General features: G+C 37.3%; 1 protein-coding gene and 1 long non-coding RNA gene across 3 annotated transcripts; both read left to right on the top strand.

The window, feature by feature from the left end:
* The first annotated feature begins 651 nt into the window (after nt 1-651).
* On the top strand, nt 652-2579 carry LOC141365592 (uncharacterized). 2 transcript variants are annotated; one of them, XR_012370661.1, is made up of 4 exons: nt 652-823; nt 1542-1717; nt 1816-1935; nt 2183-2579. It is a non-coding gene; the product is annotated as an uncharacterized lncRNA (long non-coding RNA). The 2 variants fall into 2 exon arrangements; XR_012370660.1 differs by lacking the exon at nt 652-823 and having other exon boundaries at nt 1508-1717.
* Nucleotides 2580-7580: 5001 nt separating this feature from the next.
* On the top strand, nt 7581-12474 carry LOC129450855 (E3 ubiquitin-protein ligase DDB_G0292642). Its single transcript, XM_055213862.2, has 4 exons — nt 7581-7722; nt 8491-8594; nt 8693-8842; nt 10827-12474. Exons 1-4 carry the CDS (start codon nt 7644-7646, stop codon nt 11241-11243), a joined length of 750 nt encoding a protein of 249 aa, XP_055069837.2. The 5' UTR covers nt 7581-7643; the 3' UTR covers nt 11244-12474.
* The last annotated feature ends 357 nt before the right edge of the window (nt 12475-12831 follow it).

The raw sequence follows: 12831 nt of genomic DNA, 5'->3' as shown, positions 1-12831 counted from the left end.
AAATCCCATGCAATTTTTTTTTCCATTCAATTTTCATTCTCCCTCTCACTCTACCATAAAAGATTATGTGTAAGCGCCATGTTTAGGTACAATGCAGGAACCAGCCTGCTAATTTCTGTACATATTTTTTTATTTCTACAGCTTGTACATTACCTTTTTCCGTAGCACAATTGTTCCCAAACGATTTGAAGCAGGGCTATTCAAATCTTACCCTGGAGGGTCAGAGCACTGCAGAGTTTAGCTCCAACCCTGAATAGAATACTTTCATACTTTAATTAAAAGTACTTCATATTATCATTTTATATCATTTATATTTATGGCCAGATTTTTCTAAACGGGGCAAATTGGCGTGAGAGTGCATTTCCAAACAAGCGCTGGTGGGAGTGGAAATATCTGCGGGTGAATTACTACAAAGGCGCAAATAAATAAATAAAAAACACTGGCACAATAATGACACTGGCACATTTCCATAATGACCAACGCAAAATTAAAAGCGCGTAAAATACAGGGTCCAAATAAGCAGAGCTGATAATTATGAGTTGCAGATGATCTTCTAATGCCTGATGCGCTCCAGTTCAGCAACACGGACATCGCAGATCGCAGAACCGGAAGACAAAAGATGAAGGATTAGGCTACAAGAAGTTTTGAAACACCTGATGTGACTTCTTCTCGCGACTCCTCTTTTCTTCAGCAAATAAACAGCATGACTTTAAAAACTATATATATTTTTAATATATGTTCCTCTGCAAAATAAATGTAAATACTCTCCCCCCATTAATGTTGCGTCTGAAAGGAATACTACTACAAATGCATATGAAATAAGGTCAGTCGCAAAAATAAGCTAATTATCTACTGCGTCATTAGAAAGTCCCGTCGCTATTTAACTCCAAAATGATGCTTTACGCAGGCGTAAGCTGTTAGTAAATCTGACACTTAATGTTTTGATAGTGTGACAAGTTTTAGTGATAAAAGATTTGCTTATTTGCAGATCAATGTATATAAATGTCTGAATCCACTAATCTTTTCAAATGACAATTCATAATAATGAGCTCTGTTTTCAACCTCAAGATGCTTCATCAGTCAGTGCTTTTTACTTGTTTAATGTTTAATTAATGAATTAATTAATTCATATTTCTAATTATTGTCTTAAAAAGTTTAAAACACAACTCTAGTTTAGTTTCGATGAAGGTGTAGCCTACAGGGCTGTGAGGGTGGCTAAAAAGGTTGGGAATCACTGCCATGTCATGTCCTCTGTTTTGCATACATGTTTTGCATTCAATAAAAATATGTTTAAAATGCCTATGCATATTTGTGTTTACGTCCATGGACGTCATAGATTTCTTTAGTAGCTTTGCTTGACTTTTAGACGTTTTGTTATAGGTTCCGGTACTTGTGAATCCTGTATTGTACAGTATGGCTAATTCCCTTAAAAAATAGCCACCGATATGAAAAGAAGAAAGTCGACGCCCTTGTTAGTTTTAGTATTAAAGTGAAAGAGAAAGTTTATGAGCGCAATGTATTTCCTTGTTTGATCACTTAAGCTTTGCAGTCAGACAATAGGCCTACTTCTTGATCAGAATGGCTTTTCAGGTCCGTATCAGAATTAACAAGAATACAATTCAAGTATTGTCCGTGGCATCATCGAGTGAAGAATTTGAGAATTTCACCATTGGAAAGCTCAAGGAAAAAGTGTTAGGATTGTTTCCTGGAGTGAATGGTAAATTTAAGCTTTCATACAGATTATTTAAATTAGAGAATATAAAGGCTACTGTAACAAATAGGCAATTTTATCCTGTTAATTTCTTGTCTGGTCAGGTCCAGAAGACTTGAGGGTGATTTTTGGTCAAAATGATCTTGAAGACGATGAAACATTCCAATCTTGTAGCATTGAACATCTGTCTCTTCTTATTGTCGTGATTAGAATGGAAGGAGGAGGTATTTCATGTATAATGTACTCAATCTAAACCATTATATTTAAACCTGAAAATGTCTAGTTACAGTACACTGTATTTTCTTGTGATGTTCTTCTAAGTTCATTTGGATAAAAGCACCTGTTTAATGAATTACAGTAAACATTGATGAACCATTGACAAAATATTTAATATTATAGAGACATACTGATAAATCACATTCCACACAAACTTTTGTTGTTGTCAACTTGTTTTTCTTATTTCTGTTACAGTCTTGTAGTTGGAACGATATTGTTGATAATACTGCAGCACTTTGGACAACTACTTTCCAGATTCTGATTTCTGTTGGATCTCTCACTTTAAACTGCCCGGTCTGATAATGTCAAAAATGCTATAACAGATGTACTGTCTCAATGCAAAAAAATGACACTGTCAACTCATTTTATTTTAAAGAGTTTTAAAAATTTTATCAACCCATTCCAATCCTAGGAATATAAATGAGTATAGAAAACAATGTTCCAATTAAGGAGACCACAGATGTCTACCAAATGTTTGGAATAGTAACTTGTATTATTTTAGATTTTTTTGGTTTTGTATTTATGTATAAATTGTAATGTATTGTATAATATTAAGGGGAAAAAACTGTGATTAAAGTTATTTTGAGTTTCATCTTTTTTTGTTTATTACTGCCTCATGAATATGAACTCTTTAAGTGCTATTATGATAGCTTTCTAATTACATTCTGTTTTCTTGATAAGATGGAGGTAATCCAGAGTGACATATATGCATATATTATTCAGGCTACATCTATTTTAGAATAAGCATTTAATTTAATCGTTTAGACAAAAGCTTAAAATGTTTTACTGGAATAATACATGATTATTTATAATAAATTATTTATAAATGACATGGTTTCAGTCAATTTTAATCATAAAACTGGCTTTAAGATTTTGCTAAAAATATAAACTTTCACTGTTGCTAAATGCTTAATCTTAAACATGTTATATATTTGTGGTCATAATTATTGGCAATATGTTCAATGGAGAATGTGAATATATTGTGTTGATAATTCTTTTGATCTTTCATCTTTCATTCCAGTCTGGTCTCACTGCTTTAAAAGACACAAAATGTATTTTTTGTACATTTAACATATATTCGGAAGCGTACAATGTAGACATATTTGCAACATTTAATCGTAGCATGTTTTGTGTGGCAGCACATGGCCTTTGTTTTGGGCTGTTTGCTTCCTTTTCTCATCTCCTGACCCCGCCCCCTCGTCTTCTCGTTAATTATTCTATTATTGTTTCATGATTGTCACCTGTTCCCCTCTTGAATTCCTTATTTAATTCCCTTGTGTTTGCTGCCTTGTGCTGATTCGTTTTGTACTTACCCATGTAAACTCTCGCACCTCGGTCCCCGAAAGCCCTGCTCCGCCTATCAACCTCAGAGGGTAGCATGAGAGGCTCATGGAAGTCTGAGTCAGATGCGTCCTCACCCGCTATGACAACCCTGATTTCTCTGCCTATGGCCATGAGCTCGGCGCCTCTCCCCAGGAGGAAGATGGGAGCCTCTGCTCCCCAACCTGAGCTCTCCCTGGGGTTGTTTCCTAGACTTGTTCCTGTCTTAGTTAAGTGTAGTTCTGTATATGTCCAGCTTCCTCCCACCCCGGAGGACCGTGTCTTGGTGGTCATCACACGGGAGGATCCAGCTCTCACCACCTCGGTCCCCGAGAGACCTGCTCTGCCTTTTGTTTTCTAGTCTTGTTCCTGTCTTAGTTAAGTGTAGTTCTAAATATGTCCAGCTTCCTCTCACCCCGGAGGACCATGTCTTGGCAGTCATCACACAGGAGGATCCAGCTCTCACTACCTCGGTCCCCAAGAGCCCTGCTCTGCCTACCGACCTCCGAAGGAAGCATGGGAGGAGGCTCCCGTGGAAGTCTGAGTTGTATGCGTCCTCACCCGCAATGACAACCCTGATTCCTCTGCCTATGGCCATGAGCTCGGCGTCTCTCCCCAGGAGGAAGAAGAAGAAGGGAGCTTTGGCTCCCCAACCTGAGCTCTGCCTGGGGTCCTCTCCTGTTTCGGCTCCCCAGCCCCGGCTACACCTCCACGTCTTGTTCCCTGTCTTGCCTCTGCTGCCAGCTGCAGCGTCTTCTGTCTTGGTCCCTGTCCCACCTCCACTGTCAGCTGGAGTGCCCCCTGTCTTGGCCCCGGTTTCGCCCTCGCTGTCAGCTGCAGCACTCCCTGTCTCGCCATCTACCTCTGTCTCCATGTCTCCATTGTCTGTTGCAGCATCCCCTGCACCCTCGTCACCTGCCCCTCTACCTGGTCCTCAGCCTTTATGTCTTCCCTATGAGTCCTTGCTCGCCCCACAGTCTCCTGTGTCAGCCTCTTTCACGCCCTGGAACCCTGCCTTGTCCCCTTATGTGCCCACTTTCATCCATGCCTTAGCCCTGCCATAGTTTGCCCCTTCTGGATCTGCCTCTCCCAATTAGCCCTGCTCTGTCTGCACCACCCCCAATGTTTGTTCCCTGTCTAGTGTTCCCCTGAGGAATGTCTGCAGGTGTTAAGTTTAGTCCTGTATATCATCTGTTTTTGTCACTGCTTTGTTTTACCCTCTCGTGGGTGTTTGTTTTCTGTTTAAATAAAAGTCCTTTGTGTACCCGGTAAGCCTGCATTTGAGGTCCTGAGATGGGCGTGGTGGCGCAGCACTAAAAATGTTCATGTCACATCAGTGATTAAAGGGCAAAGATGTGCTAGTCTGCACAAACAGAACTGCGACTGTGGTGTACATCAACCAGCAAGATGGTCTACACCCCATTGCATGTCGCAGCTCGCCTGCTATCTTCTTCTGTGTAGTCAGAGGCATCTAAGGAACCATTCACATCCCAGTGGTACTGAATTGCGCAGCAGATGAGCTCTCACAAGCATCACTCCCTGTTGATTGGCAACTTCACCCCCAGACAGTCCAGCTGATTTGGAGTCAATTCAGAACCACACAGGTAGAAACTGCTCACTGCCAGCTGTTTACTCCCTGACCAAGGAAACACTCAGCATGGATGCACTGGCATGTTCAAATATGATTTTCCCCCAGTGAGCCTTATCACACAGACATTGTGCAAAGTCAGGGAAAATGAGTAGCAGGTTTTGCTGGTAGCACCATACTGGCCCAACCAAAACTGGTTCCTGGAACTAGTACTTCTTGCGACAGACTCTCCAAAGCGCATTCCTCTGAGAAGAGACCTCCTCTCTCAGAGAAGAGGCATCCTGTGGCACGCAGACCTCTGGAAAACCCATGTGTGGCCCCTGGATGCAACTTGGAAGTTCTAAGTGGCCTACCCCAGCATGTTGTGTACACCATCACCTAAGTACAAACACTGTCAGAGACATATGAGGCATGCTTATGCTTTGAGGTGGAACCTGTTCATCGATTGGTGTTCTCCTCAAGAAGAAGACCCCTGAAAATGCTTGGACAGTGTTGTGCGCTTTTTTCAGCATAGCCTGGAGCAATGGCTATCTCCTTCGACCCTTAAAGTGTATGTTGCTGTCATCTCCGCTCACCACAATCCCATAGCAGGTAAGACAGTAGGTATGCACAACCTGGTCGTCAGGTTCCTTAAGAGCACTCGACCAGAAGTTTTGCTTCATCATGCGCACTAGCGTTCATTTTGGTTCAATAGCACCTCACAACAGACAACATACAGTCCAACAGCTTGAATTTTCTTTAAACACAGTAGCATTCTCTGAGTGTCCTTGGAAACTTCATCAAGGGAAGCAATACGACCATGCCACGAAATATACTGGATTATCTGAGTTCCTGCTCTTATCATGTCCATGCAAATCCAGCTCAAATGCGCCACATAATTTTAAGCAGCCTATCACACAAACTTTGAAACAGCAAACAGGGAAAACAATAAAATGCATTACTTACATCGCATCCAGCCAGCCAACTCTTTTTGCCATAAGTGCTAGAAAAGCCCACAGTGTAAGCTCGACCTTTACAAATGCTTTGCTGCATACCTCGGTTTTGACGAGTGGTTATTTCATTCAAAGTTGCTCTTCTATTTGAATCAGTCGGCCCATTCTCCTCTGACCTCTAGCATCAAAAAGGCATTTTCGCCCACAGGACTGCCGCATACTGGATGTCTATCCTTTTTCACACCATTCTTTGTAAACCATAGAAATGGTTGTGCATGAAAATCTCAGTAACTGAGCAGATTGTGAAATACTCAGACCGGCCCGTCTGGCACCAACAACCATGCCACGCTCAAAATTGCTTAAATCATCTTTCTTTCTCATTCCGTCATTCAGTTTGGAGTTTAGGAGATTGTCTTGTCCAGGACCACACCCCTAAATGCATTGAAGCAACTGCAATGTGATTGGTTGATTAGATAATTGCATTAATGAGAAATTGAACAGATGTTCCTAATAATCCTTTAGGTGAGTGTATTTAACTTTTTGGTAATATGTTAAAGTAGCTTTCTTCTTTGGCCAACTTTAAGGGAGCCGCGCCCCAACTTCCCCTATTGACCTGTCGCTCCTGTTTGTGATGTATGCAGCCTACAAATGCGACCCCGAAGGATGCAGCCTTCATTTGAAAAAGCTAAAGCCTATATTGCCTGGAAACCTATTAAAATGAACTGAAACACTCAGGGCCAGCCCAAGCCTTTATGGGGCTGAGCTCAGTTTAAAACACCGGCTGAGTCTAAATATTTGGTGTTCCATAGTAAGATTTCATTACTGTTCAATATAGAAATTTTCACAAGTTCACATTTACAAATATTTCGGAACAGGGTTATTAATACGCTTTTTTGGCATGCTGTCCGAGGAGAGGGCTCTTAGCTTGTTAATTACCTGAGTCCGGAGCACTTCCTGGGGGGGATGGTTCCGTGCTTGGCCTTGGGCCCGCAACCACAGAACAACCCCCCCCCCATTCTGGTTAGTTAGGTGACCATGCAATCGTGCGGAGAAAGGGAGGTGGAGGGATGCTAAAACTATCGAGGAATGAGGGTGAGTTGATTTCCAGTCTATATAAGTTTCTGTTGATGCCGATCAGGTGGACACCTGATTGCTGACTATTATTTGAATGTGTTCCTCACAAACTTTGTTAATAAAACATCATATATCAAACATTATAACCTAACCCCATGCTGTTTGCTCTTTGTCCTAACACAGCCAAATGTCAATAAGAAGACACAAGGGTTTAATTAAGCAAACTGGATAATGACTCCAAGCTGGACTCCTTTCTACTCAAAAAAAAAAAAAAATGCAACCCATCTCAGACCCACACATTAATGTATATCACATATTGTTGGAAAGCTAAGATTCTTGTGTTTCGTGATGTAAACCCTTTTAAGATACAATCAGCACAGCATTGTCATTTTAATGCTAAGAGGTTAAATACCTAATTCGTAATCCACAAATATATAAAAAATGTTTAAAAAATAAAATAATAATAATATAATAAAAATAAAATAATAATAATAACACAAAATAAACCCCATAGTGGATTAAAATCAAATTATGTTCACCATCAAGTTTTGAAATTAAAATAATAATTTATAAAAGTATATAAAGTTATAATATTGAAATAATTATTTTTAGTCAATATAAAGTGTGAGCAAATAAGGTCACAGTTTTTACACTTTCACTTTCATCTTACACACTGGAAATGACGTGCAACATGTACGAAGCAGCTAAAAGTTGACAACACGAAAGAAATCAAACGTTTAATATGAGTGAAGTTAACAACCCAAAAAGATTCACTCCATTCGACAAAGGCATCAAACTGGTGTCAAAACCAAACGAATTTGGTAAGTGCGCGCACTTAAATAATATATTATTTAGCATTCGAGTAAATGAAACTAATTAGTCCTATAAATGAATAATGTCAAGGAAGTGTAATATATCAGCCCAGGCTCACGAAATTTCGTTATTCACGTTATTTTTCAAATTCTTTTTTCGTCATATTATCACGAATTTCCGCGTTTTTTCGTAATCGTATAACGAATACCTGTTTTCGTGTGATTAATTATCACGTATTGGTTACTGTTTTGTCCTATTTTCTTACCATTGTCGCTTCGGTTTAGGGTTAGATTTACATAAAATGATCCCTACCCAAACCCAACCTTTTTGTGAGCAAGGGCTACCACAATGGATACAACAACCTGTGGGGCTACTTTGGTATTTATCTACTCAAAACGTTTTTGTTTTACTTTTTGATTCTATTTTATTTTACTTGTTCATATGTTTTATCATTGTTTAAAATGTTAAAATACATAAAAGAAGCTAAGCTAATGTAAAAGAAATATGCAATAAATAAATATTACAATTGTAAAATGTGCTTTGGCGAGCACCGACTCTGTGCGGGCATCTAGTCTATATATCATTCTTAACTATTTATTTTTTAATTTACAGTTGTACTTTCATGTGTTTTATATATTGCTGCTTACACTACAAACAGTAGTTTGTTTTAATGTGTATTGATCTAACATTATCCGACTAACCGATCCGATCAGAGCATCCCTACTTAGCCTATAGCACATTTTAGTGAAATTTACAAATCTTTGTAAACCTTTCAGATATATATGATGATGATCCAGATGTTTTAAGAGCTGAATTATCTTGTGGCCACGTCACAGATCCAGAGACACTGACTGATTGTTGCAAAGCTCAACTGGATAAAGTGAGATGATGTGAATTTCATGTGTCATTACATAAAAATAATTATAATGCTATAATAATCCTATGTAGACTAACCAGAAGCTTGGTATGTACTTTCAGGGACAGACTGAATTCAGATGTCCCCTGTGCGAGGCAGAATGGCCATATGATGAAGTGCGAAAACTGGCAAAACTTACAGTTGATGAGCAATCCAGTTTTGAGGAAAAGCTTGGGACAAACACTGTTAAGAAGTTAATGGACTTCAGGGATGTAAGTACATTCCTACATTTCATATAAAACGTAGAATTAGTACTAATAAAAGAAAGGTTTTAATTGAGAAATCATGCTGAAAATTATTCAGTCACCTATAATGAATAAAGAAAGAATAGACGATTGTTTCCACATCAGTGACTTTCAACATTTTTATGTGTAGGTGGGTGGGTGATATGACTAAAATCTTATATCATGATATGGGTATTTTTATATAATAAACACAATATATCACAACAGTATTTTTTTCTTTCATTGACTTTATATGCTATTACAAAATATTAGCATAGAATTTTCATAATGTCCAAAAAAAAAAAACTTAAAATAAACATGTATCAAAGCCGGAGCTGGCTGATCTCGCAAAGGCTTACATTCAGGGCGGGATGTAAATATAAATTGCTCTTAATAAAAATAATAAGGTAATAAAAATAATACTAATAAATACTTTATGCATACCTACAAAACAGTGTTTCCAAACATTTAGCAGCTTTGCTACTCATATGTTTTGAAATTGGACTGTCTGGACATGTAAAGATGATGAACATACACAATTGATTCGTTTTCTGAAAACAGAAGCAGATATACAAACAAACAAAAAACTTTTTAGGCATTCGGAGTCAAAGGTTATTAAAAAATATAACTATAATATAAATTATATTAATTATAATTATTAAAATATAATAATAATTTCTTGCTTGCCTTTTTATAGTAAAAAAAACTCTTCTCACTAGAAATAAGCTTTTGTGAAACTGGAAGTTATTTTCAGATGCTAATGGTTCTTTATAGAATGATACAGCCAAAAAATGGTTCAGTTATGTCATTGTGTAGCATCTTTATTTTTAAGAGTGTATAAGCAGACTTTTAATGAACAGACTAGAATAATCATAGATGATAGTAAGACATGCAAACATTAAAGAAAACTTGATACAAGAACAACTTACTTCTTGAGCTATACTAAAACATTTTGTGAAATACTCTTACAGCAAAAATGTAGGAGTCCTAAAATTAAAAGTCTGACCCATTTTCTTAAGAGTTTCTCCTAAATTAGCAAGTTAGGAGCTATACTTTTAGCAAATATGGGCCCTGTTGTTTGTGTTTCAACGGCTTAAAATCACTCGTTTAAAAACTGTGGTGCTTAAAAACGTGGGCAAACGTTATGTTTTTCGTGACCACACGCACAGCAACGTGACGTGAGAGCATAACCTTAAAAAAGAGAATAGTCCAAAATCCCAGTCTCCTGAAGATGCGTATAAATAGCACGAAGTGTAAAACTCGTGTAATACATACGCCAAATTCCACTTTGGCATGCATATGATACGCCAGTCCTTCCCATTCACTTAAACGGTGCATCTTTTTTGTCGTTTTATTTATTGGTTTCTCAATTTTTTGCTATTTTTTTTACAATTTTCGCTTGGGTTTAGGGTTAGAACAACTTTGTGTTATATAAAAATGACATCCAAACCTCAACTCTAACCCCAACTCCAAGCGACCATGGCTTAAATATGGACAAAAACATGGAGAAACCTGTATATTAAATAACCTCATTAAGCAAATCTAAAATCTAACCCTAAACCCAAGCGAAACTGGTTTAAAAAACAGAAAAAAATTGAGAAACTAATAAATAAAACGACAAAAAAGATGCACCGTTTCAGTGAATGGGAAGGACTGGTGTGTCGTATGAACGCCAAAGTGGAATTTGGCGTATGTATTGCACGAGTTTTACACTTCGTGCTATTTATACGCATCCTCAGGAGACTGGGTAGAAAATCTCTAGCTACCGTTTGACACATTTCTACTGGTTTAATTTTACTGTACCTACCGGTTCGCCTATATGTGTGGGGATGTGCAGTGTAGTGGAAGTAAAAATCCCTCTTGAGAGATGAGTCAATCACCCAATCTTAAAGATGGGTCAGATTTATGACAGATTTTAGAATATTGCATATCTTCATCTTTTTTGTGTGTGTCTTTCTTTTTCCACATGCAGTGTCCTGGTTGTGACACCTTAATTGAAAGATCAGATGGTTCCAATCTCTGTGTGCTGTGCTCAGTTTGCACAGCGAAGAACAAAAAACCTTTTGAATTCTGCTGGAATTGTATGAGAGCGTGGAAAGGACATCAACTTAGTACTAATCAGTGTGGTAATGAGGGATGTTCCATTCACCAGAAATTGCTGAAGGAGTGTCCAATGATTACTTTAGAATATTTTGAAAATAAAGCAGAGGTGCAGTGTCCAAAACTGCGTAAATGTCCACATTGTGACACAATGATTGAACATACGAATAGGGGATGTAATAACATGACGTGCCCTAACTGTAACATGGAGTTTTGCTTTGTTTGTTTAAATCCTGGACATGACTATGATGATGACAATCCATGCACAGTCGCACCACGGCAACACTGATTCTTAACGAAGACAATATGTTTTAGATATTGGTTTTTATTTATTTTTAATTCTATGTCATATGGATATATTTCAGACAAAGTGAGGTTTGCTGTCCAATATGTAAGTTTTTCAATACTTTTTTTTCTAAAAATTGACATTTATTCACTTTATAACTTAAAAAGTAGTAACTCTGTCAGACACAATTTGAAACTTGTTTTAATTTGAACCATTCAGCAATAGTGTAAAGTTATCTATTATCTAATAATGGTGTTCAGTAAAGACAAATGCAGTGAAAAAATGCAATATCTCCTCTTCTGTTTTCACACTATGTTAAAAGTCAAATTCCCAACTTTCTGGAGTAAATTACTGTAAAAGCATCATAAAGAGACTCATTGTAGTGGTTTTAGGGCTGGCCTACACATAGTTCCAGACTAAAATGTGTGTTTGAACTGTCTTAACGAAAAATAACTTGCACTGCCATATCATAAAATATAGTGTCATTGTTTTGTCTCAAGATGCACACCACTAATGTTTTTGGAAGGTATGTTTGTTGAAACTACTAACTAAGGCCTAGTCTTGGCTTAAACTAAACCCTGTCTGGGGAATCCACCCCATAATGTTACCTGCTGAATAACCACAAAATAGTTGTTTATTACATTATTTAAATATTGATATAGGTTTCAGCAGTAACAACATAAACAAACAGAACCGATTCCAAAATGACTTAATATGACTTAATATAAAATATTCCTTAATGGTCTGTCATGGACCCTGCACCCCATATGAGATACTGCTTGAACGCTTAGAATCTCTACTTTCTGCAGATATGCATCACTTCAACATATATTTTACTGTAAGAAAGTTATTTACACTTAATTTACACTGTTATCCCCCCCCAAATTTGTATATTATTTAATATTTATATATTTCATAGTTTTCAAATATGACCAACATGTGCAAGTCTTATATCAAATGAAAGCTCTCATTCCCATGAATAAGGTTAATTTTTTTTGTTTTGTTCTATTATCATCCAACCTGTATCTTGTTTTAAAGTGGTTAGTATACACTGTTAGTGGCGTAACATGTCTTTACGTGTAAACAACATGTTAAGTGCACGTTAAGTACGTGTAAAATACGCGTAAACAACACGATTCAGACACCAGTTTCCCATTTAAATGGGACTGTATAATTGGCTGCTGAAGAATTGAGTCTAACCATTTCTGTAAACCTGAAGGGGGTGTCTTTTACTGTCTTTAACAAATTATATAATATATATATATATATATATAAATAATTAAATATTCATATATGGCCTGTTGTTTAATGAAAAAAATGGAAAAAAATAAAATTGCGTCATTCTGTCCATATTAAAACCACAAATATTTGTATTGTAAATACAGCAGAGGTACTTAATTACCTGTGTAGGTTTAGGATAAAGAGATTCATAATAAACATCTGTCTTTGAATCAATGTAAGCCTTTTGTACTTTAATTTATGGCCAGCAGGTGGTGCTAGTTTGTTATACTTTCAGGATTAGCTTGTACCCATACTTATTAAACATTACTTGTGAAACATTACATGCTAATTTGTTAAAGAACATCGAAAT

This window comes from Misgurnus anguillicaudatus, chromosome 8, assembly GCF_027580225.2.
Source record: "Misgurnus anguillicaudatus chromosome 8, ASM2758022v2, whole genome shotgun sequence".
Lineage (NCBI taxonomy): Eukaryota > Metazoa > Chordata > Actinopteri > Cypriniformes > Cobitidae > Misgurnus > Misgurnus anguillicaudatus.
The sequence above is the reverse complement of the archived record's forward strand: the minus strand, read 5'-3'. Positions and strand labels throughout refer to the sequence as shown.

Coding starts and splice junctions, on each gene's coding strand:
- LOC129450855 (XM_055213862.2), top strand. CDS start 7,644: ATGAGTGAAGTTAACAACCCAAAAAGATTCACTCCATTCGACAAAGGC. Junction 7,723..8,490: donor GTCAAAACCAAACGAATTTG/GTAAGTGCGCGC, acceptor TAAACCTTTCAG/ATATATATGATGATGATCCA. Junction 8,595..8,692: donor GCAAAGCTCAACTGGATAAA/GTGAGATGATGT, acceptor ATGTACTTTCAG/GGACAGACTGAATTCAGATG.